Genomic DNA, 26,362 nt, shown 5'->3' with positions numbered 1-26,362 from the left:
CTCCAATCACAAAATAACTATTCTTTAATAGTTTTGCATTGCAACTCTAGTATGCTTAAGATTAGGGAAAGAATATCTTCACTCCATCCATCCATCAGCCAGCTAGCCATATTCTGCAGGGCTAACATGAAGAGACAGGCAACATTCACATATGCAGTGAATTAGAATCACCGTTTAACCTAATCTACATCTCTGGACTGCAGGAGAAAGCTAGAGACACAACAAGAACATGCGAACTCCGCGCAGAAAGGTCCCAGCCTTTCTGGGGTGGATTGAACACTACATAAAACGAACACTACTTCATATACTGGCACTGAATGTTAGGGCTAGATATAATTTGTGGAGCGCATAATCATCTAATATGGTTGAAATTGAATTGGTAGCAATATAGGCTGTTAACTTTGGACACAGAGACAATCAGTCCTTACTCACACTTCAGCAAGAGCCACAGCAGTCAGGCTGTTGGCAGGTGTGCATCTAGATTCAAGAAGTGTTTATTGTCATGTGTCACAACAGAAAAGGCATTTCTTTGTGCAATGAAATTCTTTCTTTGCTGCCCACCCATCAGCATACATAAAGATGCTGAAATTTTTGATGATGAATTCAGTATTAATATCACTATTCATGCCCCTGTATTATGGTAGAAGCTCCATAAATGGTTGATATAATAGTTGTTTGTCACTGATAAATTTAGACTTGAGATGCTGCCATATGCTCAGAAATTTGTGCTTACCATAAAAAAAGTCACATTTTTTAAGAAACTGTATGTCTTCTATAGATCAAAAAATCAAAATATAGTGAAGACAAGGATAGAAATCATTTGAAAAATGTCAGTTTTTTGTCAAAGAGCAGGCCATTTGTGGATGGCCACACTCTTAGAAACCTTTGGCATTCTAGCTGTCATTTCACCCAATGCTTTCTGAAGTGCTTCCCAAATGTTGCATTGTTTTTAGTGGCATTTCCTTTGTATCCACAGACCATAGTGCCCATCCTGTTTAAAACAGAATACTGGATTTTTTTCTGGTGGGACAGCGAGGGACCATGTACGATCTCCTATACACCAACAAGAAATTCTGGTGAAACTCGAGAACTGGTTATTAAATTACTCAAAATTGTGAAATCTGGAGGAGACGCAATGAAGAAAAAGAAAAGAACCTCAAACTCACAAAGTAAAGTAACAGATAACACAAAGGAACAGAGCAGACCAATGCTAGAAGCTAACATGGCTAACATTGACAGGAGATGAAAACAGTCTTAAGATGGCCAAACCACCCAAATAAGCGACAGCCTGCCTGAACTGCCCTGACACGCACCAAGGAAAAAGAGTCATGGAGTTTTGAATTGCAAGAATTAATAAAGGATCAGGAATCAATACTGGACAAACTAGATGATTGGAGTTGAGATCTAGGCAGAGCAACCTACAGATTTACTGAATCCAAGAGGAAACAGAATCAAAGAGTGACTTGGTCACAGTGTTTGTGGATAAATGACTCAAAGAGGAAATTTCAATCGATTCAGATCTCCAGATTCAACGCGCACACCGGACATGTGGAACACAAGAAGCTTAAGAAATTTGGAGAAACACAAACACAAGAAACACTTTTAATAGCTCACATGAGGAGGAAATGAGGAGTGGCAATATTAATAGCCAGTGCAGAGAATTTTGAACTGTTAAAAGAAATCAAAGATAAAGAGGGTAGAACTGATGAAAATGTATTGAAACCATAGCAACAGTATATGAAGGAATATTATATGTGGAAGAGATTGTAATATAATAATAGACTACAATTTAGATACGACTAGTCATAAAAAGCATAAGAGATCTATGACTAAACTCTTCAAAAATACATGGAAGGAAATGGGGGTTTTTTTATGTGTGGAGTGATGTACACCCTCTGCAGAGAGACTACAGCCACTATTTGGTAACTCATTCAGTTTTCTCTCAAATTGACTTTTTTTTTTTTTACCCAGAAGGAGAAAAGGGATAGAATAAAAGAATGCAATATAGGAGTTGCAGAGGTCTCAGACCAGTGCTGTACACCTTAAGATTAAACTGAACTCTGTAAGGAGGAATACAAAGGTGTTGGTTTAGCTCTCTGGGATGAGCAGGCAACCTGCAGCCCTTTGCTGCCCCTTTCCTGTCCCTATCAAATAAAGCCAGAAAAAGGCCAATAAATAGGAGGAATAAATTTTTTTAACATTTTAACAAACTTTATCAACATTTGGTTCTGACTTAGATGCCTCAGACTTCTTCGTCTGTTCTGTGTCTGTGCTCTTTTGTCCACAGACACTGATTGGTCTTTGCAAGTCTGCTTAGAACACCAACATTATGTAGTCACCTCTTAGTGTTGACATTGATACTGATGTTTAGGGCAGGACATGTCAAGATTGTAGTCAAACTCACAAAGGCTGACATTTTATCAATCAACTAGCCAAATACATCACTTTGTCAATGAGCAACAGTTTTAGCTGTGCTACCATAAATGGAATTTCTTTTTCCTCTACTGATCAATAAGCTTCTAGCTAAACGTGCTATTGGAATACTGGGCTGATAATGACTCAAAGTGGGGCTCTCTACACCTACACATTCATCATTTACAACTGTTAATCACTGATATACATTTCTGATATCTAATGGTATTGTAGGTAAAGTAAAAAATTAAAATAAAATTCATAGACACCCAGGGATTACAGTGGTATTGTCAATATTATAAATCATGTTTTTATCAAACATTTTAACAAATATCTATTTTTACAGATTTTCTAAGATAAGGATCTTATGGGTTTTTTTTTTTTTTTACCTTCTATCCTATGTAATGGCTTTATTAAAGATTCTTCCTCCTTCTTGATGCATTCTCAATCATCCAGGGAAGTAAATCTCCAAAAAGTTGATTCTGTTCATCTGGATGTAGCATTTTGTGGGAAAAACGTTTCGTCACTCATCTAAGTGACTTCTTCAGTCTGAGCTGACTGCAGGTTTCCCAGTACATGTGGCTTTTAAACCCCAAAACACGTTGCGCCAAAAACTGGTCCACCCCAAGCATCGGGTCCCCCGACACAAACAGAGTAACATAGTGTACGCTGTTAAGTGCCAGGAGGATTGCCAGGATTTATACATCGGGGAAACCAAACAACCTCTGGCGAAGCGGATGGCACAACACAGAAGAGCTACCTCGTCAGGCCAGAACTCTGCAGTCTATTTACACCTACAGGCCAGTGGACACTCTTTCAAGGATGAGGATTTACACATCCTGGACAGGGAGGAACTCTGGTTTGAGCGTGGAGTCAAGGAGGCCATTCATGCGAAAAGGGAAAGACCATCTCTGAATCGAGGAGGGGGCCTAAGGGTACATCTTTCGCCATCTTACAATGCTGAGATTGCAGCCATTCCCCAACTCTCTGTGAATGGTACTCATGGCCATTGATCAGTGGTCTTTGATCAGTGGGTTTTGGTCAGTGGTTGTTGATCAATGGTCATAAGAATTTGTATAATTAATGATGAAGCAACTGACCTCCCAGCCCGTTGTTCCTTCAGTGGGCTGGTTTCAGTCATTATGCAAATGTACTGTTTATAAGATTTGGGGAAACCTGCAGTCAGCTGAGACTGAAGAAGTCACTGGATGAGTGACGAAATGTTTCTCCCAAAAAACGCTACGTCCAGATGAACAGAATCAACTTTTTGGAGATTCTTCCTCCTTCTTGTTGTGTTCTTCCTTTTAGCTCCTGAGTGTGTGTTTGATAAATGTCCACACTAACATTACTGTTGTATTCAATGGGACTAGATGACATTTCTAGGCACTTGAGTGCTCGTAAATATCACAAGTGTGAGTTTTGGAAGCATCCCAATTTTAAAAACTTCGATCGTGAAACTTAGAAGATAAAACACATTAAGTTTCTGTTGCTTTGCTGTGACAGTTATTTTTTATTAAATTATTTTTTTTACAAATGTGTCTATTTTAAGGCCTGCAACTTCATAGTAGTGCATAACTAGCCTTAACATCATACAGTAATGATCGTAGAGTATGTATTTATGTGTCTGTATGTACCCTATCTCCTCTTTAGCGGACAGGACAATCTCAAACAAACTTTACAGTGATCATTAACATCTGTATTTTTTCATATAGATTGTGGTCATTTCATCGTGTTACATTCTCAATTCGCATTCGCGTTCAACATGTGTCACCCATACATAACCAAAAGTTGTATCTGCAGGAGAATTGTGTCCGAATCACCACTAAATACGGAATAAAGAATGTGAAAAAGCACCACAGGCCTGGTGATTAAAATAGGAAGTTATGTACAGGTTAAAGTGCTCCACAAGAGTGTTGTTCCACAGTAACTCGCCTTCATGTTGTTGTTTACAGTGGAAACGTTTCAGAAAAGAAGTCCCACATTTTGGTTTTTAATCTATGCACTTAATCATTCGTCTCCTGCCAACAAGTAGACCTTCAAAGTGGAACTGCTAAGCTAAGTTTAAGCTCCGTGTATTGTATGCTTGGACTCATATAGCAGTTTATCAATCTGGAGTTTGTTGTAGAGTGTATACATGACAGTAAAAAAGAAAATAAATACAAGCATAATAGAACCACTACTACAACATCTGCAAATGTGACAATAAATGGTTTGTAGAGATGACACACTCTGCCAAAAGCATGTCATTTATAAGGGAAACTAATGTTGCTGCTTAGACTACTGCATAGAGCAACACTTTTTATGTTTTTTCTTTTCTTTTTGAGGGCACTATAAATGATAATATGACTCAATGCATAATGAGTAGTCCCACTGCTGATACATTATATCTGAATACATTAAATGTGCAAGTATAAACCAGTAATGTGAATCATACCTACAGTCTGAGCTCTGCCAGTGCACAGTGAACCCACCTCGCCTTCCAGCCATATTTAGTCTTAGCGTATGTGTAAGTTAGTTGGGGGCATAGATTTATTGATCGTCCTCACCCACCGCTGCTCTTGTATCCCATCTCCTCCTCACTGGAGGAAGCAGCAGCACCCGAAGAGAGGTATTAAATCAGGCAAGTCATCAGAATAAGCTTGTGGAGACACCTGTGTGACACTTAAGGAGTCATGGTGGTCCTCACTTGTATCCCTGCTAAATTGAGCCTCATCCACTTCATCCGACCACTTCATTGCTCTAAGTCTTCTTAAAGGACATTTCTTTTATTTTACGCCCTTGTTTTTACTCTCAGCTAAGTGTGAGAGCTGTAGGTCTGATACTGAAGGAGGCGGGATCACTCCAGATGCAAGGCTTGTTCAATTAACAGTGCGCCTTTCATCTTGTAATACACAGCCTTGTACTTTGATTTTGAAATCCTCCATGACTCATCGTTTGCAGCAAGGAAAATGGAGCATGTGCTTTGTTAATCTTAGTGTTACATAAATACGTAAGCATCCACACACAATTCACACAATAAATAGCCTGAAATGATTGACTGTATAAATACAGGTCTAGTCAGTCAAACACAAACGCACATCCAAGGCCTACTAGTGTATTCCTGTGCATCACAGATGACTGTTGCAATATGAGGTTGATAGCAGATGATTAGACAGTGACTCCTCCTAACCAGCCAGCACCCTGCAGCTCAGTCTGTCACTGTTTCAGAAAGATGGATTAATGTATTTTACCTATTTGTTGTAAATGAGCGCCACCTGCTGGCAGAGAGTCGCAGCTACAGGCTGTGACCCTTGCTTGGCCTCCACAGAGAATATGCAAATTTCTCTCTTCATGCTTATTTTTAAAAGGCTTTCCAAATTTAACTTTTGTTTTCATCTTTTAAATCTTGGATCTGTTATGTGTGTCATTTTTTCTTGTTGTTTTTACTGATCAGCCACCCACCCACACACACACTCACACACAGCTATGCAGCTGTGAACCTCAAGAACATTTCAAGATTTCAATCTGCAACCTGGAAGAGTTAGTCGCTTCCAGTAAAACTGTGGATTTATTTTTGTTTCATACCACTTCAAATTCAGTGTTATTTACAAATTAACACTGACTAAAGGACCGTTATATTGTAAAGTAACAACCTTACAACATTAGAGAGGGAACCCCAATGATCAGACATGCAATAATCAGGTGATGGTGGGAATGGTAGAACTGGTATGTACCCTGCACTGGTATGGTGAAATGATCTATTGGGATAATATAGCACTATATTATATCTATATATTCGATTTTGAGGCTACAGTTTGCACTTGTTCACCAAAATTTGAATGTAGCAGGTTGGAAAAATGTTGCCTGGTCTGATGAGTTTTGATTTATGTTGCAATATTCAGACCTGAGTAACCATCTCCATCACTTTATGACCACAGCTCACTGATCTTCTAATGGCTCCTTCCAGCAGGATAACATGCCATGTGACAAAGCTCAGATCATTTGAAACTGGTTTAAATCAATAAAGATTGATTGATTGATTGATTGATCTTAACATGACAAATAACAATAAGTTCACTGTACTCCAGTGGCCTCCACAGGCACTAGACGCTCAATCCAATATCTTTGGGAGGTGATGAAGCGCAAGGTGGCTTACATGCATAACAGCTGACAAATCTGCAGCAACTGTATGATGCTGTCATGTCAACATGAACAGAAATCTCAGATGAATGTTTCCAGCACTTTAGTCTTTGTCTTAGAGGCCGTTCTGAATGGAAAATGGTAAATGGCCTGCATTTGTATAGCGCTTTTCTAGTCCCTAAGGACCCCAAAGCGCTTCACACTACATTCAGTCATTCACACACACAGGCGATGGCAAGCTACATTGTAGCCACAGTTGCCCTGGGGCGCACTGACAGAGGCGAGGCTGCCGGACACTGGCGCCACCGGGCCCTCTGACCACCACCAGTAGGCAAACATGGGGTTAGTATCTTGCCCAAGGATATTTGGCATGCAGCCAGGAGGCAGCCTGGGATCGAACCACCGACCTTCTGATTAGTGGCTGACCTGCTCTGCCACCTGAGCTACAGCCACCCTACAGCCTGTAGCTGAAAAGGAGGCAAAGGTCCTGGCAAAGTGTGTCTAATAAAGTGGCCAGTAAGCGTATATTCAAACACATAAAAGGGACAGCTGTTCGTGTCACACTCAGGCAGACTACGTGGCTTTGCTTCTGAATGTAAAAAGTCATTCCCTTGGTTTTCCAGGTTTTCCTTCTTTGGTTTAAAATACTACATCGTTAATGTCCGTGCTTCAACCTCATTGGCTAAAGCGGCGACTCGAATGCGCGTCATTGATCCGCGTGCAGACTGTGATTGGCTGCGGAGATGGGGGCTGGAGCTAGTTAAAGCTAAGGCTGGAAAAATAGGTGGAACCCAGAAAGGAAGTGGACCTTCAAAATAAAATAATGAAAAACGAATGATAGCCAGACTAACGATGCCTAGAGGATTATAGGCTTTCTTGTTAATAAAGCACATCTAAGCCTACATTGTGGGTTTTTTTTAAATGCAGAGTACCTTGTCATTTTTCCGCCACCAATCAGTTTTGTTTGAAATTCATTAGCTGCAACAAAAAAGCAGCTTTAGATGTATTTTGCATTAGGTTTCTCAGAATGTATTAAGTTATTTTTACCTGGATCTTTAATCCTATTTGCTAAAAGTCTGGCTTCTTTTATCAGTAGTAAACTAATACATATTACGCTATGTAAGCCAGCAATGGACATTTGCAAGCATGCTGTCAATGCTGTTTCTTTTTTTGTCCACACAAGCTAATCATGTGCTTTAACAATCATCTTGTATTTTGAATTTTCATATAATGGTTCATTGGTGGGTACAGTAAATGGAACACTGAGTATCAGTCAGTGGAGCCACAAACATTTCAGCCTGTAGATATGCGTTTTTTCCTCTTCCAAATCTTCTACTCGTCCATTTGACAAATACCATATAGGGAGTGCTATTTAACCAGCTTTAACTTGCAAGCTCCGTTGCAGCTCACCTCCACCTCACCTTCTACTTAACACTCTTTTTTGTTTGTTTGTTTGTTTGTTTGTTTTTTTTAGTTAATAGGTAAAGGGGGCGATGTGGCTGATTATTTTTCTTGGTCTTTCTAGGTTGAAGTGGAGCAATATTTTTGTTGTCACCAAATACATATTCCACATAAAGATGACAACTTACAGTAACGCCTATTTGATGTCACTATTCAATTTTTCTGCAGAGACCATGAATTGCATTCAGTGATTTATTGCTTTTTGTAGTGTACGTGTTGTAAACAGGGATTTCTGTAATATTTTGCATGAAAGCTCCAGTTTGGTTAAGATTAGAGAGAGATTATCCTAGGAAGAGTAGGAAATGATACAGGTGGAGTGCATGGTCAGGGCATAATGGAGTTTTTTTTTCTCTGTTAGCCTGACAATAGACAAGACCCAAACTTGTGGCAAAAACAAGTACAACAACACAGAGAGCCTCATTCTGACACTGTTGTGTCTCCCTTCCCAATTTAATGTCAAATGCAAGAGGCGATTCAAAGGATAAAACATGGACTAATATAAGATTCCACAAGACCCAAACTTGTGGCAAAAACAAGTACAAGTTTAGATGCTACAGCTGTTTAAATAAAGTGTAAGAAGTGGCCTGGGCCGGATTATCCAGTAGGCATGTCCAGGGGCCCATGCGCAGTTGGTTCATCCAGGAGTCATTCATTTTTCCTGCCTCTTTCTCACACTGCTGAGGCTAGTGTGGGCTGAGTACTTCCAGTACTTTGCCAGAAAATTGGCATTTTTTTATTCAACAAATTTAGGATGAAAACACTGCAGTTAGTTTTTGAGACGTTCAGATGTTCAAGCTAAGTGGGAGGTAAAACATAGTAGCAGCAGCTCACTATCACAGTGGATTCATATCACAAGACTTTGAAGGTGCCAAAAGCTGCCCTCCCTAGAGGACGACCTGCTGCAGCTCCCAGCAGAAGAAGCGAGTGAAGGTGTGTTGTGAGGGTTACTTTTTTCAGTAGGATACAGTCAGTACTCTTCATCCTGTGTACACATTCCTTTATGTGTCTGATGAGAGAGGGGGGGGGGGGGGGGGATCGTAGAAACTAGCTGGCTGGGGTTCACCGAAAGATTTGTGGCCGGGGACGCGTGTAACCTGGTGACATGGTTGTGAAGGTACCAGCTTGGTTGCAGATCTGAAAAAGAAGAGCACAGCTTGTGGGCTTTTATTTTGTAGGAACTGAGGGGAAACAGCGTCGTATGTTGGTTGACTTGCAGGGGGTGGACAGAGCAGCAAACCGTTTGAAATCCCCTCTAGCGGAGCAGAGGGCGAGAGGGTCTATTCCTGCAGTCCAGCTCAAACATGGCGGGCTGTGGAGGAGACGTGATGTGCTCGTGGTCCGGACCTAAGACCCACGGCACATCCTCAACCCCGGCGTCCGAAGAGGGGGAGCTGAGGAAGAGAAGGAGAGCTTTCTGCCTGACCAGGATGAAGTCCCGTAACAGCTCCGAGAAGCATCAGCTTCAGCATCATCATGAGCCCGCCGCGAACAACAACAACAACACGCCGTTCATGATCCACTGCAAGGAGATCAAACACATCTGCAGCAACTGCCGAGGAGCCGAGCCGCTGGACGGTGAGACGCTTCAGGTTGCTTTGAGAGCAGGAGGAGGAGTACTCCTGCTTTTTAAATGATTGTGCTCATCGCTCCCTGCCTGCTGGTGGGGGTCGGGGTCAGCGCTCAGATCAGATCCCTGTATTGAATCTGTTTTACTTTACAGTGAGGTTAACAATAGCTGATGCTGTTTGAAAGCCTCTGCTGAGTCTTCTTCGCTGTCACGGGGCTGTGGTGTGGCTGGAGCTTCACTGTAAGCGCATGATTTCAAGTCCAGTTTTTGTTTTGCTTCCCTGTTTGCATCGTGAAAGCAGAAGTTCAGGGCATTCCACGCACGGATCGCTATAGTTTCAGTTAATATAGAGAGCTGGGAAATTTTCTGGTTTTGTCTTACTGGATTCCACAAACCAAACATCATCGTATGGTTTAGTCTTTTCCCTTATTAACTGCTATAACTATCACTTCAAGTTCAGACTGTCGGTGGATTATTATCTGCACTGATGCTGATGAATTTTCTGTCAATACAGAAATCAATTTATGGAGCCATCACTGCAGCAGTTCATCTCAAACACACACAACGTCAATAGTTGCTCTGGCTTAAATAACAGAGATCAATAGCTAATCATAGAATCTGTTCATTTAATCAGCTTGTGGTTTTATTTGAAAACCTTAGCGTGTGGATCAGTGGAGGCTTTGTTCTTTAATAAAACTCAGCCACTTGATTTAAATTGCTTAATCAGCCACCGGGGATTTAGTGAGCAGCCCTTTCAAAACCTGGTTTTACTGGCACGATTTGTTTGAGAAGAGATAACCAGAACTCGTTTGGAGTTTTCTTGACAGAGGATCTTCAACAGATGATCAAAAACGTCATTTTTCAGTAAACTCAGTAATGAAGAAACTGGTTTGCAGTGACAGTAACATTTCCTCTTCATTTATTGTTTACTTGAAGATGTTTCAGACTGTTGGCGTTCTTGTTTTTCCTCCACAAATCAACACAAGTCAAGTCAATTGATGCAACAGCTGGTGCCAGCATAGACTGTATAAAAAGATGACAGTGGCTACTGCTGGTCAGTGAATTTCATGCCTTGTGATTAACAAGCCGTTAGTTTCAAAAACATTTGCTCATTGGCTAAGTTAGTGATGGTGAAAATGTTAATGCCATCCACTGTCAAGAAACCAGTGGATGGCATCACAACAGCTACTCACATCTTTTATATGGTCTGTGGGACTGACACTCTTTTGGAGACAGCCTCAAGTGGCCATCAGAGGAACTGCAGTTTGGGGGGGTGGCGAGTCTTATTTTGCTTGATGCCCAGTAGCAAGGCCATTTAAAAAAAAGAGAGAGAGAAACAAAAACTAAAACTATGAATCAGCTAAGAAATTCAGTCGTAACACAGGCCTTCCAGCATCGTTGTTTTGGCTGAACCAAGTTGTTTTCGAGCTTGTTGTTCAGTGAGTCAGTGTTTTGAGGCATCAGTGAGATAACAGACCCCAGGTCAGACTGAAAGAATGTCTCCCTGCAGTGTGAGTCTGAGCCCTCTGACTCACTGCTGCTCTCGCTCCACTGCTTGTGGCGAGGGGGGGTTGGACTACACCAGGAGGGAGAAGACACCTTTTGTGTAAGGAGACAAAAGATGAGACAAACACAGTATGTCATCACCTCAAAATCTGCATAGTTTTGGGGGTTTTTTGCAGTCGAATGATGTCACTGTTGTCCTGGAAACACTAATTTTACTGCTTTAGGTGCTGGAGACGCTTCATTGAGAGAGCCTTTGTGCAAGGGAGGTTTCCGTGAGCTCTGACGTTCACACAGGGATGCTACACAGACTCAGAGTGTCTACTGAGGGGTTAGGGAGGGGAGGATGAGGGGGGGCTGACTGGATGTTGTTGAAGGAACTCTCAATGGCAGGTACAGTGTTGGTGCAGATTTGAACTGACATCTCTCTTCCAACAAGGCCTCCCGAAGGATGTCATCGCCTCCCGTCTGCAGCTGCCTACCAGTTTACACATGGCTGGTTTGTCCATCAACTGCTGATAATGTTTCAAATAGAGGAGAAATCACTGGCAAAAACACAGCTTCAAAGATTTTGACTTAAAGGTAGACTGATGGTCAAGTCGTACTGTATTTTTGTAATAGAACTGAAGGCAGTGATAATATACAACAGTCTTTTATCCATCCATCATCCATTGTCTCCTGCTTATCGGGGTCCACATCACAGGGACAGCAATCTAAACACACATGTCCAAACATCTCTCTCCTTAGCCACCTCATTCTGGGGAGCAGTCAGGCTTTCCCAGGCCAGCTGACAGATGTAATCTCTCCTCAGTCTGCCTCCATTTGGCCATGCCTGAAACACCTCACCTAGGAGGCGTCCAGAACCTCCACATCTGTCTGCTTTTGATGTGGAAAACAAGCATCTTTGACTCTGAGCCGCACATGATTTTGCAAAACATTCCTATGTTTTACTGCCAGATTTTCCCTGTCATTCCTCAATTACTTGTACAACATTCCCAGTTGAATTAAGTTTACTTCACCCAAATTCGAAACATTCCATGTGTTTGGATTCATTTCCATCTTTCCATTCATCTGTCTGACAAGTATCTGTTTGCACTGCATGCTTCTGTCGTGTGTGTGCAGGTTTACATCCTCTGCTGCCTGCTGAAATGTTGCCTTCCTTCCCCCCCTTTATTGCTGCTGGCTCTGCCCTTGTTTTGTAGAGGATGTTGTGTGTGTGTGTGTGTGTGTGTGTGTGTGTGTGTGTGTAATGGGAAAGGTGTAATTTCAAATGGAAAATCGGAGCATGCTGTATAGAGTGGCCTCCAGCATGATTACTTTGAGGAAAGTCCCTGTGGGGTGGGGGGAATTGTAGCTCAGAGGAAGAGGGTTAATGGAAAACATGGGAAAGGGAAGGCTCACAGTTGAAGAGGTTATAATTCTATCAGATTTTCACCACTGAACCCCCCCCCCCCCTTTGGTCTGTGTTGTAGCTGGCTAACTCCTCTCTGTCCAAGTTTTTCTCTCCTCCTTCTTACATAAGGTTTCTGCTGCTGTGGCCACCTGACACATTAGCTGTGATTGAAAGCGATCCAAATAAGCTTTACCTGACTTGATTATGCAAAACCCCCCTGGCAGAAAATGTCCTCTGACATTTGAAGCAGAGAGCAGCGATCATCTGTTCTACTTAACTGTGGGTTAAAAGGGTCCCATTATCAGTTAATAAGCTATAGAATAATAGCTCATTTACTTTGTGCCCACCTGGCTGAGGCTTTAATAAAATGGTCATTAATCAGATCATTATCCAGAATGATTTCTTGAAAAAACAATTTTTGGGTCATTACCCGAAGGTCTTCCTTTTATGGCGATGTTTATCTGAGAAAAGGCATCAGGTTTTCAAATTTGTGCTACACTCTTCCTAAAAAAGAACTCAGACTATATCAGTCACCCAGATGCCAACTGCCAGTCGTCATAACGCCAAATATCCGAACAAATACGTTGTTGTGCTAAGCGTTGGAATAAAAAGCGCAAAATTAAGTGAGTCAAAACCACAAAAACAATGTTTTTATGCATTTTGTTTATCTGCTTGTTAATGTTGTCTTTTCAGCTGAGGAAGTGGAGAGGTTGGCAGCGATGCGCTCTGATTCGCTGGTACCGGGTACGCACACGCCCCCCATCCGGCGGCGGAGCAAATTCGCCACCCTGGGTCGTCTGTTCAAACCCTGGAAGTGGAGGAAGAAGAAGAGTGAGAAGTTTAAGCAGACGTCTGCAGGTGAGAACCAAAACTCTGTAAACAGCACATCTGCAGGTCAGCAGCCAGCTCTGCGCCTTTCTGTCCTCTCTGCCTCACTCCCATCTCTGACACCTAGCAACAGCCTTGAGAGACGCTGTCCTTTAAAATGTTAGCATCAAAAGTCTACTGTGCATGGTTGTGTCTGGCTATGCACAGGGAGATTTCATGAGTCCAGTCATTATAGTCTGATACGTCATATAAGCAAAGAATGGCTGTATGTAGATATTAAGCAGGAACAAGTAATATCAACCTTCATTTGTCCACTGAATTCAATTTTGGAAGTATACATAATGCGAATGCAAAGGTTTGTAGCTGGATTGGAATCCTGGACATTTCCATTAGACCATGAATGCAGCATCTTTATTTAGCTCTAAAATCCAAGTGAAGAATAATTAATTTTCAAATTGATACCATAGGTGCATCCACTAAAACTCTGGAGTTTGAAGTTCAGTGACCTTGACCTCAAGTCAGAGGTCAAGTTTATTGAAAATCTTGTGAATGTGATAACTCACGAAGGAAGTCACCTAGGATGTTCAAACTTATAGCTTTGACCTGTGACGTGGATGGGCTGACCTGTGTGACAGCCCATCCATGTCAAGAAAAGTGCAAAACTCCATTTGCTGTTAGATCCTCATTAGTGGCATCGCTGTCAGTCATTAATGAGGCTGCTCTCTCACATGTGTATCCACTCAATAGAGGATCCTGCTGCTTTCTGATTCTGCAGGTATGTAATAAACTCAGAAGAAAGACTTCTGCTAACAGCTGGAAGCAAGAAGGTAAACGTCACCTCCCACTTGTTTAGTCAAATTCGTGAGCTGTTACAGGCTCCGTCTTCATCATAAAGACTTTTCTACAGATAAAGAATAGTCAGCACAGCGGAAACATAGTAACTGATTTGTATTCTTTCAGTTTTGGTGCCCTTGTATATTTGGGATCCAGCCTCATAAATCAGAATGACTGAATTTGTGCTTTTTCTCAGGTGGTGTGATGAAATGCATAAATGCAATAAACATTGGGATCAGCCAAACTGCTATTCCAGACATCAGTGTATTCGTGTTCTTACACAATGAACTTATACTTGACTTTTTTTAAATGCTGTTGCTGAAAGCTGTTAATTCCACTGCTGTTCAGAGATGCCAACACAGCAGCTGTGGAAGAATTGATCATTAATGTTGGCCGTAGCAACAAGTGAGCTTCAAATGGAGTTCGCCAGCCGACGTGTTGTCTCTTTAACAGTGAATTAACACTTCATTCAAAGCAGTGAGCAAATTTGAAAAGTAGTTTCATATGTCTGGCTCGGGGCTACAATATTCAGCGAGTACTAAGCTGTGAAGCGAAGGAAAGTGTTGGATTTGGATGCCGAAATAGCCGCTGTTGTTGTTGTTTCTCAGCTGGCTGAATCATTTTACATCCTGCTCTCACTGAGCGACGCAAACACGCAGCAGAGGGGTGAAGAGAGGCTTCCTGCAGCCAAGCTGTTCCCCCAGCTGTCATAGCAGTTACACTTTTTTTTTTACCCTGCTGAAAACCTTCCTGCCTTCTCTGCACCCAGATAATGAACAGTATACGTTTTATAGCATGTGTACGTGCGCACAGGTGCTACACGTTGCGTGTACCGTGTGCTTTTGCTGCACCCTGCTGTCATGCAGTCAAGGTGCATTGGATTATCCAGATTTTCGTGCTTCAAGTAAAAATATAGCTGTGGGGTTGAATAGGGTTTACTGTAGGAAACACAGACAGTTATGACTACAATACATTGACACTGGGGCAACATATACGGAACCAGTTTTACATTGTATCCCTGGGCACTTTTTCTCCACTTTCTTTAGCTGAATCTATGAAACATATCAAAGATCACACAAAGTTTGACAGACATAAAATAGTATTATTGCATCAACAAGGTGATTCTCAAAGAAACATTGGAATGGAGAGCATTTGTTTTACAACAGCTTCATTTTCAGCATGACAGCGAACCCAAACACACTGCCAATCTAGTAAAAGCATACCTGTATGGAACTGTCAGTCATGGATTGGCCTCCCCACAGCCTGGACTCAAACAACGTGGGAACAGAAACGGAACAGAAGGGGGGGCAACATCCAAAGAAGAGCTTTGAATGTCCTTTAAAAAGCCTGAAGAACTATTTTTGAAGACTTCTCGAGGCTTTTTCCCATAAAGACAACATTAGACCAGCGCCTCTGTACCCTTAACAATGAGTGTTGACACCTCAGTGTATACATAAATAAAGATGTGGTTTGACGACCATTAGAATTGTTTTGGGGGGGTTTTCATGGTTAGCTGAATAGGCAGAGACCACGCTCGCTAACTTCTAATGAAAACCCAGTGATTTTGTGATATACAGCCTGAAATATGACAGAAACCACTCAGAAAAGAGCTTCACGGGTTACTCCTAGAAGAGAAGTCACTAGAAAGCTGCCCTAAGAGAGTTCAGCTCTTGTTGAAGAATAAAGGTGGTTTTACCAAATACTGACATTCAAGGTCGTTACAATTTTACAAACTCAGTTTTTGCCTTAAATACTGTATTTTCATGTGTGTTTGTGCGCGTTTTAATAAATTGTTGCTTCTCTTTTCCACGGGGTAGTTCAAGACTTTTGCTCCATAAAGGCTATATAAGACAAAATGCATCAGTTAGACAATAATCCTGCATTACTATGTGTGTGGGTGATGTGTAGATATCAGTTTACCAAACTGAGCTGTTAGAAAGCAACACAGAAAAACGCATTACAAACGCCATTAAATGACTTCATTAGATATAGTGTATGTCAGGGTTTAAAAAAAAAAAAAAAGACTTGTAGTATTGTAATATTGCTTTTATTAACTCCCCCACCCTAACACTTTACTGATATTGTCTCAAACCCTACCAATCAAAATGGCATTGGAAAAGATACGTTTTCACAGCTCATGCTGGATATGCTAGAAAATGAAAAAGTGTTATTTACGGGAAATGTTTAGGAGTGAGGAGGCGAGTAGGCATCTCTGTCAGAGGATCAGTGAACTGGTAGTGTTATGTTTGTGCGCACAGCTCAGAGGGTCAGTCACATGATATTTCCTTGGCACACAGCAGCAGTGCTGGAAGCAGCAGCAAGTCCAAAGAAACAGCTGCTGCAGCTGACTCGTTCCTCGATCCTGATAACTCTGTTAGCATCCAGCGCAGCAGCTTTCTTCCTGTTCTAGTCGTTTCTGACGTCTCCTCCTCTGTGCTCCCTCAGTGTTGGAGAGGAAGATGTCCACTCGCCAGAGCAGAGAGGAGCTCATCAAGAAGGGACTCCTAAAGGAGGTCTATGAGAAAGGTGAGGCTCCACACAGCGAAGGTGAGAAAGAAAGTGGCCAGTGTTGTAGTATTAGTTGTTCTCTTTGTTTGCGGCCTGATTTTGATTTTAGATTCAAATTCAAATGTAAAGTAAGATTTTTCCGGTTGCAGCTTCTCAGTTGTGATTCATGCCTTTTCTCTTGCACTTTGATTGGTTTGAGTCTCTCACATTGTTCTGTCATCAGTGGGGTGGTGCTGTTTAAGTGCTGCAGCGCACCAAAGACTCACGCAAGCTTGTGCACAGTTGTAACTCATTTTTTAAGTGTCAGTAAATCCAGTGACAAGTTTACTTACAGCACACCAGTCAGCTTTATCATGACAAGACTGAGCTTAGGAATATGTGTGCCTGTCTGATCCTTACCACCATTCCCTCACATCCAGCTGCTCTACCTGGGTGTTTCTCCCTATCTATCTTTGAAAACTACACTGTTACGTGATTCATATTTTCTCTAAGCAAAATTTGAAAAAAATGCTACATAAGGAGATCCTTTGCTCTGTTTTTTCATTTTTTACCTACTTTTGAACACCAATGTGCATCTTTCTGTGCAGATGGTGCATCTCTGACCATCCGGGAGGAGGTGAAGATAGAGAATGGTCGTTCCTCGGTGCTTGGCTCCAGCCTGTCGGAGTCTGAAGGTAGTGAGCTGATGGAGGGAGCAGCAGGAGCAGCTGTAGGTAGGCAGCACAGCCTCAGAACCACTGAAACCTCTTTAGGTATTTGATTCACAGTGGTCTCTGACTCCTTTGTTGTTTCCCCCAGGCTCCCTGGAGTTTCAAATGCCTAGTGATGCTCAACAGGACCACACCCAGAAATCCAGTCAGGCTCCGCCCACAAAGAAGTCTATCGTATATCAGGCTGATGGTGCTGAATCAACCCTCTGCAGACCTCCAACGCTACACAAACAACCTCCCGCTCTGCCACCCAAGCCTTTCAACAGGCTACCCAATCACATTACAGGTGAGTGTGTCTCCATGCGTGCTCACAACCGCATTAGTGCGCGTGTGCCTAATCCTCCCACGTCCACCTCCTCGTGCAGACGGCGCCCCCGTGAAGTTGCCATGCATGTCGGCTAAGTTGTCTCCTCCTCTACCTCCGAAGAAGCTCATGATCTCCGTACCTGCAGGGAGCATGGAGCCCTCTTCTATCGCCTTCCAGAAGTGCCCCGCCCCTCCCAGCCATGCTCCAATGGGTGCACACTCACTGCAGTACGGGACCCTGCCTGTTCCTCTCCACCCGCCCAGCCGAATCATAGAGGAGCTGAACAAAACCCTGGCCCTCACCATGCAGAGGTTTGAGAGGTGAGGATCACACCGCAGAGGCCAGAAAGTCAAGAAAATATCAGCGAAAAGTCAAAAGGCTCATTAAATTGATCGTTTAGAACGAGCCTGTAACATAAAGAAGCTGGGACAATCATATTTTGGACTAAACAAAAATTTACAAAAATGATTAAAAAAAATATTGTTTGATTATATAGTAGTTTTACAAAACTGAGAAAGACCAATTGATTAATCAACCAGTCCCCTCTGTACTAAATCCAGCCCTGGGCAACTTTGCTAAGCACCAACCCCCGTGCCACAAAAAGTAGGGAAGAGTGTCGGCCCCCTTATTCCCAAAGCAGATGGCTCTGTATGTTGACTTGGCACCAAGTTGAAAGCTCGGATGCTACTCTGTTCTGAACATGGACAGCTGTCATTCCTTATATACTTCTTTAAAGTCCGCTGCCCAGGCACACAGGTAGTGTGTTGTAATGTAAAAACAGACAGGCAAGCTGATGTCCACACGGACCCTCGCTCACTGTCTGATGAAGAAATTTACATCACAGGGATCCAAGCAGATCCAACTGACCCAGAAGCCAGATGACCTCCCATTTATCCAGGCTAGGTTGTGATACTCTGAGACGTGTAAGGTGAATGTTTTAAGAGCTCCTACAGTGACTATGATGATCTTTTGCTATAGAATCACGATCTGAGTTGGAATCCTTCACACCAACTCACAAAAGTCATCCACGGAAAGCACAACGCCATTTTAAGATTCACAAATGTGTAATTTATAGGGAAATATTCCTATTTTTTTGACAGTTGTCTAGGAAGAATATGGCTGCGCAGCACATACACAACCATAGGTGGTGTGTTTTTTGTTTTTTTTAGTAAGGCAGAGCTATCCGTTTTACAAAAACAAATTGAAACATCTGTTTGGCTTTCAAGGGTCTTTCTGGATTTGGATGGAGTGTCTGACTCCAGAATAGTGTGTATGATCTGCTCCCACCTGAATGGGCATTTTAAGGATTCACATTCAGAAAAGATTAGATTGAGTTCTGGTCTTTCCATAGTTGCCTGTAGTCCACAGTGAAAAATTGTTTTTCTTCAAAGTAGGTGTAGCTCTTTACATGACGGAGTTTCTACACAGCTGGGTCGGTGCTATGATTTTACTTTATTTAATTCATAAGGTTAGTTAGTAGAGTTTCCAACCGTCCTGTAAAAAACGGAATCGTCCCGTATTCAGAGAAAATATTACGCGTTTCGTATTGAGCTGAAAAGGAACACAGTTTGTCCCGTACTTCAGCTAGGATGAAAAAGACACAAAGCTGGAGTTATCCTGCGCCTTTACGCTATCAGCTGACTCTTCTTCTCTCATTCAATCCTGAAACTGATCAATGATCAGCTAACGCAAGTCCCGTCTCTCCTTTGTTTATCGCCCACTTTGCGCCAGAAAGAGGAAACCAGCGGATGTCGCGCTAAACAGCAGCGCGTTTAAGCTTGATCAGCTGTTGTTAGAATGTATTTAATATTAATTTCTAGTATCAGCTGATTTTTGCTGGAGCCACAGCTGTAAAGCTGCTGGTCATGATATGGTTTGGTTATGTGATGAGAGGGAAACCAGGAGATGTCCTTACTGAATCATCAGAGCTGAACAGGTGATGGAGAAACAGGTTTACCTTTTAGGTGACATGAATGAGTTGAAGGGAAGCTATGAACTGTTTCTGAGAGACAAATAACACCAGCATCCTTTTTCTACATAGCTGACAGCTGGTAACTGTGCAGGGGCGGGTCTAGCAAAGTTTTGCCAGGGGGGCCAGGTAGGACATTAACAGGGAGAGGGGGCACAAAGACATACTTTTCTTTCTTATTCTCATTTAAAATGTCTCGCTTTTAAAAAATAATTATCTGAATCTTACAACCAAAGTTTTTATCTGATGTACAACGTATAGAAATCATACACATACCAACAAGACAGTGAACATCACTGTCACAACAGCGTTTGTTTTCATTCAAAGGCTTTATGGCTTTTCTTATAATACCTGGTGGGCCGGTCTGTAGTCAAAATGCCCGGGCCGATTTTTTTGTCCCAGTCCAGCCCTGGGCATGACACGCAGTGAATTAATCTGAGAGGGTGCATTAAAAAATAAATGGCCGGGCCAGCGGTGCACATCGCAAATTAGCTCGCATAGACACATTAGTTGTACCACTTCTTAATGACGGCATCTTAGCTAACAACCCCGACTACCAGATTCAACTTGTAATTGGCTAAAAATCACTTAGCCTACTGGTGAGAGGGACGTTGCTAGCTGTCAGTTTTTTCAAGCGATGTTGAAATTTGAGCTCTCCGCTCAGCGCAGCAACTGTTAATATAGATCGTTATTCAATTTATTGCTAATGCAATTATATGGCACATTGACTTCTGAGGAAACTTTAGATGGCACTCGTCATCAAAAAGGTTGCCTACCCCTGGTCTAGAGGAATACATACAAAACAATAGAGAGGCACACATTGGAGAGCAAAGTGCTTGGAGGTAGTGCAAAGAAAAGACTTGTCTTTGCACTGTCTGTTTAAGTATCACTATTTAGTCTGTCTATTCACAGTCTGAATTAGAGTCGGTGTGTGAGTGGACTGAGTGATGAGGGTTACTCAGACCATGGCTCAGATCGGTGAGGTGGGTGGGCAGGGGTGGGGTGTCGGGGGAGAATGTTTTTTAACAGGTGCCTCAGGTCAAACAGGTGTGTGACCTGATTGACCTGAGGCACTGACCAGAGGGCAACTGGTCAAACAGGTGGTGAGCAGGGTCCACGGGGTCACCTGTGATCCCATCTAGGGCTGAACGATTATGGAAAATAATCTAATTGCGATTTTTTGCCCCAATATTGCGATTGCGATGCGATATGCGATTATTTTTTAAGGTCTTTGTCTTCTGTATTATTAAACAAAGACAAGCAATACATCATATAGTATGGCCAATACTATATTACATTAATTTTAAACTGTTCTTTCCTGGAAGACAGACCTCTGTTATGATGACATGAGGTGATGCATGAATTGATGACTGACATTTTTATTTAACTTCTTCAATCACAACAGTATATTTGAACATACACAATAGTTTATTTTTAGCTTACAAACATCTGAGCATAAAGTGCTGACAAGGAACCCTGGTGTAAACATTAAAATGAAAGTCAGTACAATGTGCAGATTGCAGAAATATACATAAAAAAAATCAGTGGCTTTACCACACTCAGTTTTTCGACATCTGTGAACTACTAGACAGTCATTCAATTAAAAAATAATATTAAATAAATAAAACTAATAAATAAAAAATACACACATCTTACTGATCTCTGCAGTCAGTAACATTACACATAAAGTGCAAACATAATAGCAATTGTATAAACACACACACAAACACGCCTTTAAAGTTTAAAGGCGTGAAATTGGACGGTCTAGTTCTGATTAGCGTCACCGCTGTCTCGGTGGAGTTTAATAAACTCGGCCGTCTGCTTCTTGCTATCTAAAATATAACCAGACACTGGTGTAAATTCTCGACTGTCTCATACTTCTGTTTAATAAGTTTTCTGTTTGACGTTTAGTCAGCTGTGTGAAAACCAAGGAGGAACCCACCCGGGGGATTAATAAAGTTTTATTTTATCTAATCTAATAACTTTAATCTCAGCCAAACCGATTTACTCACGAACAAACAAAACACTGAAAAAAGCCCAACAATAACATTTTTAGGTTGTCTAAGTGACTTATATATTACGTTTAACCCGAGCAGCGAAACTCCGCGGTGATCTGAAAATGATGTGCCGGGAATTCTGGGATATGGTAGTAATTTGGACAGCCTTCGGCGCGTCGCTGTGACGTAATCGGTCTACAAATGCGGCCTCAGGAGGATGCAGCCCATGAATTGTATAATATAATCGCAGTATAATCGCAGCCTTTGCGGTTAGAAAATTGCACTTGATCATGTCGCGATATTATCGCAAATGCGATATATCGTTCAGCCCTAATCCCATCCCAAGAGACCATCACCCAATCTTCCAGGGGCAGGAGGGAAGGATCGGACGATGGGGGAGGGACAGGGCAGCCAATAATGTTTTTGGGCAGTGTTAATTAACCTCTGCGCAGCCTTTCTGTTCTCAGTAGTGGCTCCTGCGTTCCAAAAATCCAGAGCGCGCCCTCCACTCAGGAGTGGAGGAAGACCAGCATCAGCCTCAGGTTATTCTTTCTCAGATTCCACCCATTCTCCTTTTATAATAAGAGGGGAGTGGACCGGTCTGTGCTTCCTGAAGCCCATTAGGAGTTCTTTTGTTTTAAGGATGTTCAGCTTCAGGTTCTTTTCTGAGCACCAGTGGACAGGTTTTCTACCTCCACCCTGTACGCCGTCTCATCTATATCAGAGATGAGCCCAACCATCGTGCAGGTTCCAATAGGGGATCTGAAGGTGGTCCAGTTTGGGGATGAAGATGTCTGTCATTATGGTGTTGAATGCTGAGCTGTAGTGCATCTTTGTGTAGCTCTTCCTGTTCTCCAGATGGCTCAGCGCTCTGTGAAGGGTGATGGTGATGACATCCTATGTGGATTTGCTCTGTAAGCAAACTGGTGGGGGTCAAAGCAGGGGGTAGCAGTCTCTGATGTGCTGAGACACTATCTGCTCTAAGTACTTCAGGACTACAGAGGGCTACAGGTCTGTAGTCATTGAGGCTGTCTATGCCATAATGGTAGAGGCCTTCAGACATAACCATAACCCTCACTTCACACAGCAGTGAACGTGTATGTGTGAATATGTTTGTGTGACACGTTTACCATTTCATTCTGAAACTGCAGCTCCATGATGCACGCCGTTCCCACGGTGATGATCGAGTGCGACGATGACAAAGAGAACCTCCCTAACGAGGCAGACTACGAGGACCTGCCGGGCATGTACAAGGATGAGGAAGAGGAGGAAGAGGAAGACGAGGAGGAAGATGAGGAGGAGGAGGAAGACGAAGAAGAGGATGAGGATGATACACTGTTTACAAGTAAGCATCTTTTTGTCTTTATTAAAATTTGGCTTACACCCACCATGGTCTTCAAGGTTACATTGAAACCCTGAAAAACAATAAAGAGGACAGAGACGTGTACATTAATGAGAATTACAAAAATATTTACTGCAGAAGAAGATCTATACTGTGTGCCTCTTACTGGGAGGCTGCGACAGCCTCAATCTGCTTAACTTTGATACGATTTCCTCTGCCAATATGTTCAATAAAGGCACACTGGCCATGAAGGTCTTACGAAAAGACTCTCTGGCCATCAAGCTGAGCAACCGTCCATCCAAAAGAGAGCTGGAGGAGAAGAACATCCTGCCACTGCATTCAGACCAGGAGCGGCTCGAATCCCGGCAACAGACGGCCACCAAACTGACGAGGTGAGCTTCCGATTTAAGAGCACACATGCTGATGTGGCACCGAGCCACTCGGAGGAGCGGTACACACGCCCACATCGCTCATCACATGCACATCGAGTCACCTGCAAAGTGTTTCAACCCATGCGAGCTGTGATAGAGGCGACCTGGCTGCTGCAAGGAGCAGATGATAGAAGAAGGGATGACGCAAAGCAGAGATGGAAAGATTAAAGCAGGGGGTGTAAAACGAAATAAAACGGAAAAAAGAGAATAGTGTCGTGACTGTAAAGGTGAGTGCAGGCTACATTAGATGTGTACAGACACAAAATGTTGTCAAAATCATCACACAACATTTGAATCATTCTTACTGTACCAAGTGGCAACTTAAGCCAGTGCAGAAATGCTAAAGGCTACAGTTCCATGAATGGCCACTTGAGGTCACATCTAGTCCTATTTTAAAGTGCCAAACTTTTAATGAGGTTTCTAATAAAAATGCCCACTGCTCAAGAGTTGTCCATCATATCACATCACACGTGACACAACCACCGTTTTTTGGGAAATGCGAGTATTCCCTGAGTCGTTAGTAGTGCTTCCTGTTTCTTCCGGTTGCAAAAACCTGTGAGAAAACTGAGTGATTACTTTGGTAGCTAGGAAATATCCAGGGTTGCCTGTAGTTCTTCTTGTTTTTTACCCTGTCCTGTACAACAGCTTTAGCTAGCAGAATCAGGTTGTGCCAAACACTTTGCTTTGCCAAGAGGAGCCCTGTAAATTTTTTAGAACGCTTTAGCTTGTCGCTGAAAACAATCCTATTTTACCAGTTTTCATTTCCAGTGTGTGTTTTCTCAGCTCCACTGCGGCTCAAAGAGCAGCTTGTCAGTCTTTATAGACAAGTCCGTCACTTCCATTCAAACTATGACTGCAGCAATATGCTGGTGACCAAAGTAATCATAAAGAGGCTTTTACCAGCCGGCTGGAGACTACACATTTTCCTCTAACGACAGGTGGTGGCCAGGAGCTCACTGATTGGTCTGTATGTCTGTGTTAGAAGTCATTTTCTCAGTGACTGACATCAACCTTCACCAACCAGTTGGGAACAAGCATTTTTCCTTCACGACCAGAGGTTGCCTCGCTAGCAAAACTAACCATGTTTACAGCCCGTGTAGCTAATTTCAGTCGCAAAAAATAGTTCATCTTGGTTATATTTCTATCGCAATCCATGCTGTTGCAAAATTCTACTCTAATATTGTTTGATATCATAGTGGCAAGTCCACATTTTATATACAGAAATGTATGAAATGTACTAAAATTTATCTAAAATCTAAAGCACACACACAGTACTTAGCTACATTATTACTGCAGTAAATATCCATCTTCTATAACCACTCGCTGTAATATATGGCCGGGGGCATTACCCTACATATTCATTGTGCTCTTTGGTCCCACTTAATAGGTTTTTATAATATAAGGACAACTTGTAGTGTGCAACTGCTTGTATTACTTAATGAACTCCACATCTTAACATTAGTTGGTATTGTTTTGTTAGCTGGCTCTGGAGGAATCATCTTTATCTTTATCTTCCTCTGGCTGATGTTTTGAGCCTCTGCACTGTCCACCTCTTTTTTTTTTTTTCTTTTTTTTTTTTGGAGGGTTTTTGGCAACTTTTCTGCTTCTTATCCTCCTGTTCTCAGTCACTATCTGTCATCCTGCTATTCCAGTGCCTCTGAGTCAGTACCTACTCAATAAATTCACAAAATACTGCTTCATAAGAAAAAAAAAAGACTTCCCGTGCACAGCCAGCTTTTCTGTCCACAAGAGTAAAATCTCTTTTTGCATATGTCGAGAGCAATAAGCATGATCTGAAAGCTTGCACGAATAAACATTAAAATCATATAAAAATAGCTTTCCTAAAATAGATGCTTTCCTTCCCTTTATTCAGACGGTTGAGTCAAAGGCCGACAGCAGAGGAGCTAGAACAGAGGAACATTCTGAAACGTAAGTCACTTTGCATAACATGAAGGAAAAAGAGAAAAAAAAACTACAGATAAAAATGATTTGTGTGTGAGTGTGTGTGCTTTCTGTGCGGTTTCCTGCAGCTCGAAATGATCTGGAGGAGCAGGAGGAGAAGAGGGAGATCAAGAGGCATCTGTCGAGAAAGGTAAAGGCAAAGAAGATGTGGACAGCGTGTCTTTGATCAATCAGTGCTGAGATGGTTCATAACCCCAACTAGAAATATGAACATGGTTGCCTTGGAGACTAACCTACCGCTCTTCAGACTGCACCCCTTTGAGAAGTAGTTTTTGTGTGTGTCTTAGATCGTCTCCATCGCAGTCACATGTTACTGAATAATAAAGAACACCTGACACAGTAAACGTCAAATTAGAGTATATCTGATGATCCACCATACAGCAACAGTCATTCTGATTATCGAGCACATAAATCTGTGTGTTTGTTTTAGTGTGACCGCCATGGACTGAAGTTCTGGTCTGTTGGTGTGTGCTGATATGATGTGTTTGCTTTTCTCCAAACATCTCTACTTCCATTGTTCCACAAGTTCTTTTAAAGAGAGGAGAGGTTTTCTCCCAGCAATCCTTCCAAACAAGCCATACTCGTTCAGGCTTTTTCTTCTGACATACATTTTAGCATTATCATGCTAATTGAGGCCTGTAGAGTCTGAGATGTAGCTCCTGGGTTTTTTACAATGTATCTAAGTATTTCACCGTCTGAGCTGGGGGTGAATTTGAAAGTTATTAGCTGATGCTAACAATCAGCTGTGTATCCTTTTAAAAACAGCCTACAGTCATTCACTCACTACGTGGTTGTACACCACTCTGTGTTTAATCATTTAATCATCTTTGTCATGTCTTCCTCTCCTGACCACAACCTGCTGTGGCAGATGGCCACTCCCTCCCTTAGCCTGTTTCTGCTGGAGATTTCTTCCTCTTAAAAGGGAGTTTTTCCTTCCCACTGTAGCCAAGGCACTTGCTTACAGGGGGCTGCATGATTGTTGAGGTTTTCTGTTTTCTTTGTATTATTGTAGGGTCTTT

General features: G+C 42.2%; 1 protein-coding gene and 1 long non-coding RNA gene across 5 annotated transcripts in view; one reads left to right on the top strand and one right to left on the bottom strand.

Annotated features, from left to right (window-relative positions):
• Positions 1-26,362, top strand: part of phactr1 (phosphatase and actin regulator 1) — a 47,027-nt gene that overhangs the window by 16,171 nt on the left and 4,494 nt on the right. Inside the window, exons 1-10 of one of the 4 annotated variants that reach the window (XM_086270266.1) lie at positions 9,218-9,567; positions 13,149-13,313; positions 16,563-16,643; positions 17,213-17,338; positions 17,424-17,621; positions 17,788-17,962; positions 22,760-22,953; positions 23,186-23,342; positions 25,255-25,310; positions 25,412-25,473. In XM_086270266.1, the coding sequence (XP_086126392.1) occupies positions 9,294-9,567; positions 13,149-13,313; positions 16,563-16,643; positions 17,213-17,338; positions 17,424-17,621; positions 17,788-17,962; positions 22,760-22,953; positions 23,186-23,342; positions 25,255-25,310; positions 25,412-25,473 (1,488 nt within the window). In that variant the 5' untranslated portion in view covers positions 9,218-9,293. Of the gene's footprint in view, positions 1-9,217; positions 9,568-13,148; positions 13,314-16,562; positions 16,644-17,212; positions 17,339-17,423; positions 17,622-17,700; positions 17,963-22,759; positions 22,954-23,185; positions 23,343-25,254; positions 25,311-25,411; positions 25,474-26,362 lie in introns of those variants that run through there. The other 3 variants (XM_086270263.1, XM_086270264.1, XM_086270267.1) reach the window with 3 other exon arrangements.
• LOC147309773 (uncharacterized) lies at positions 21,841-23,974 on the bottom strand. The gene is made up of 4 exons (XR_015125892.1): positions 23,117-23,974; positions 22,997-23,023; positions 22,739-22,844; positions 21,841-22,479 (listed from the first exon to the last, which is right to left on the bottom strand). It is a non-coding gene; the product is annotated as an uncharacterized LOC147309773 (long non-coding RNA).

This window comes from Aulonocara sp. 'chitande type north' Nkhata Bay, linkage group LG17, assembly GCF_057382095.1.
Source record: "Aulonocara sp. 'chitande type north' Nkhata Bay isolate Kocher_YH1m ecotype deep benthic linkage group LG17, A_spYH_male_GT1.1, whole genome shotgun sequence".
NCBI classification, from domain to species: Eukaryota; Metazoa; Chordata; class Actinopteri; order Cichliformes; family Cichlidae; genus Aulonocara; species Aulonocara sp. 'chitande type north' Nkhata Bay.
Note: the sequence above shows the minus strand (reverse complement) of the source record. Positions and strands in the feature narration are given on the sequence as shown.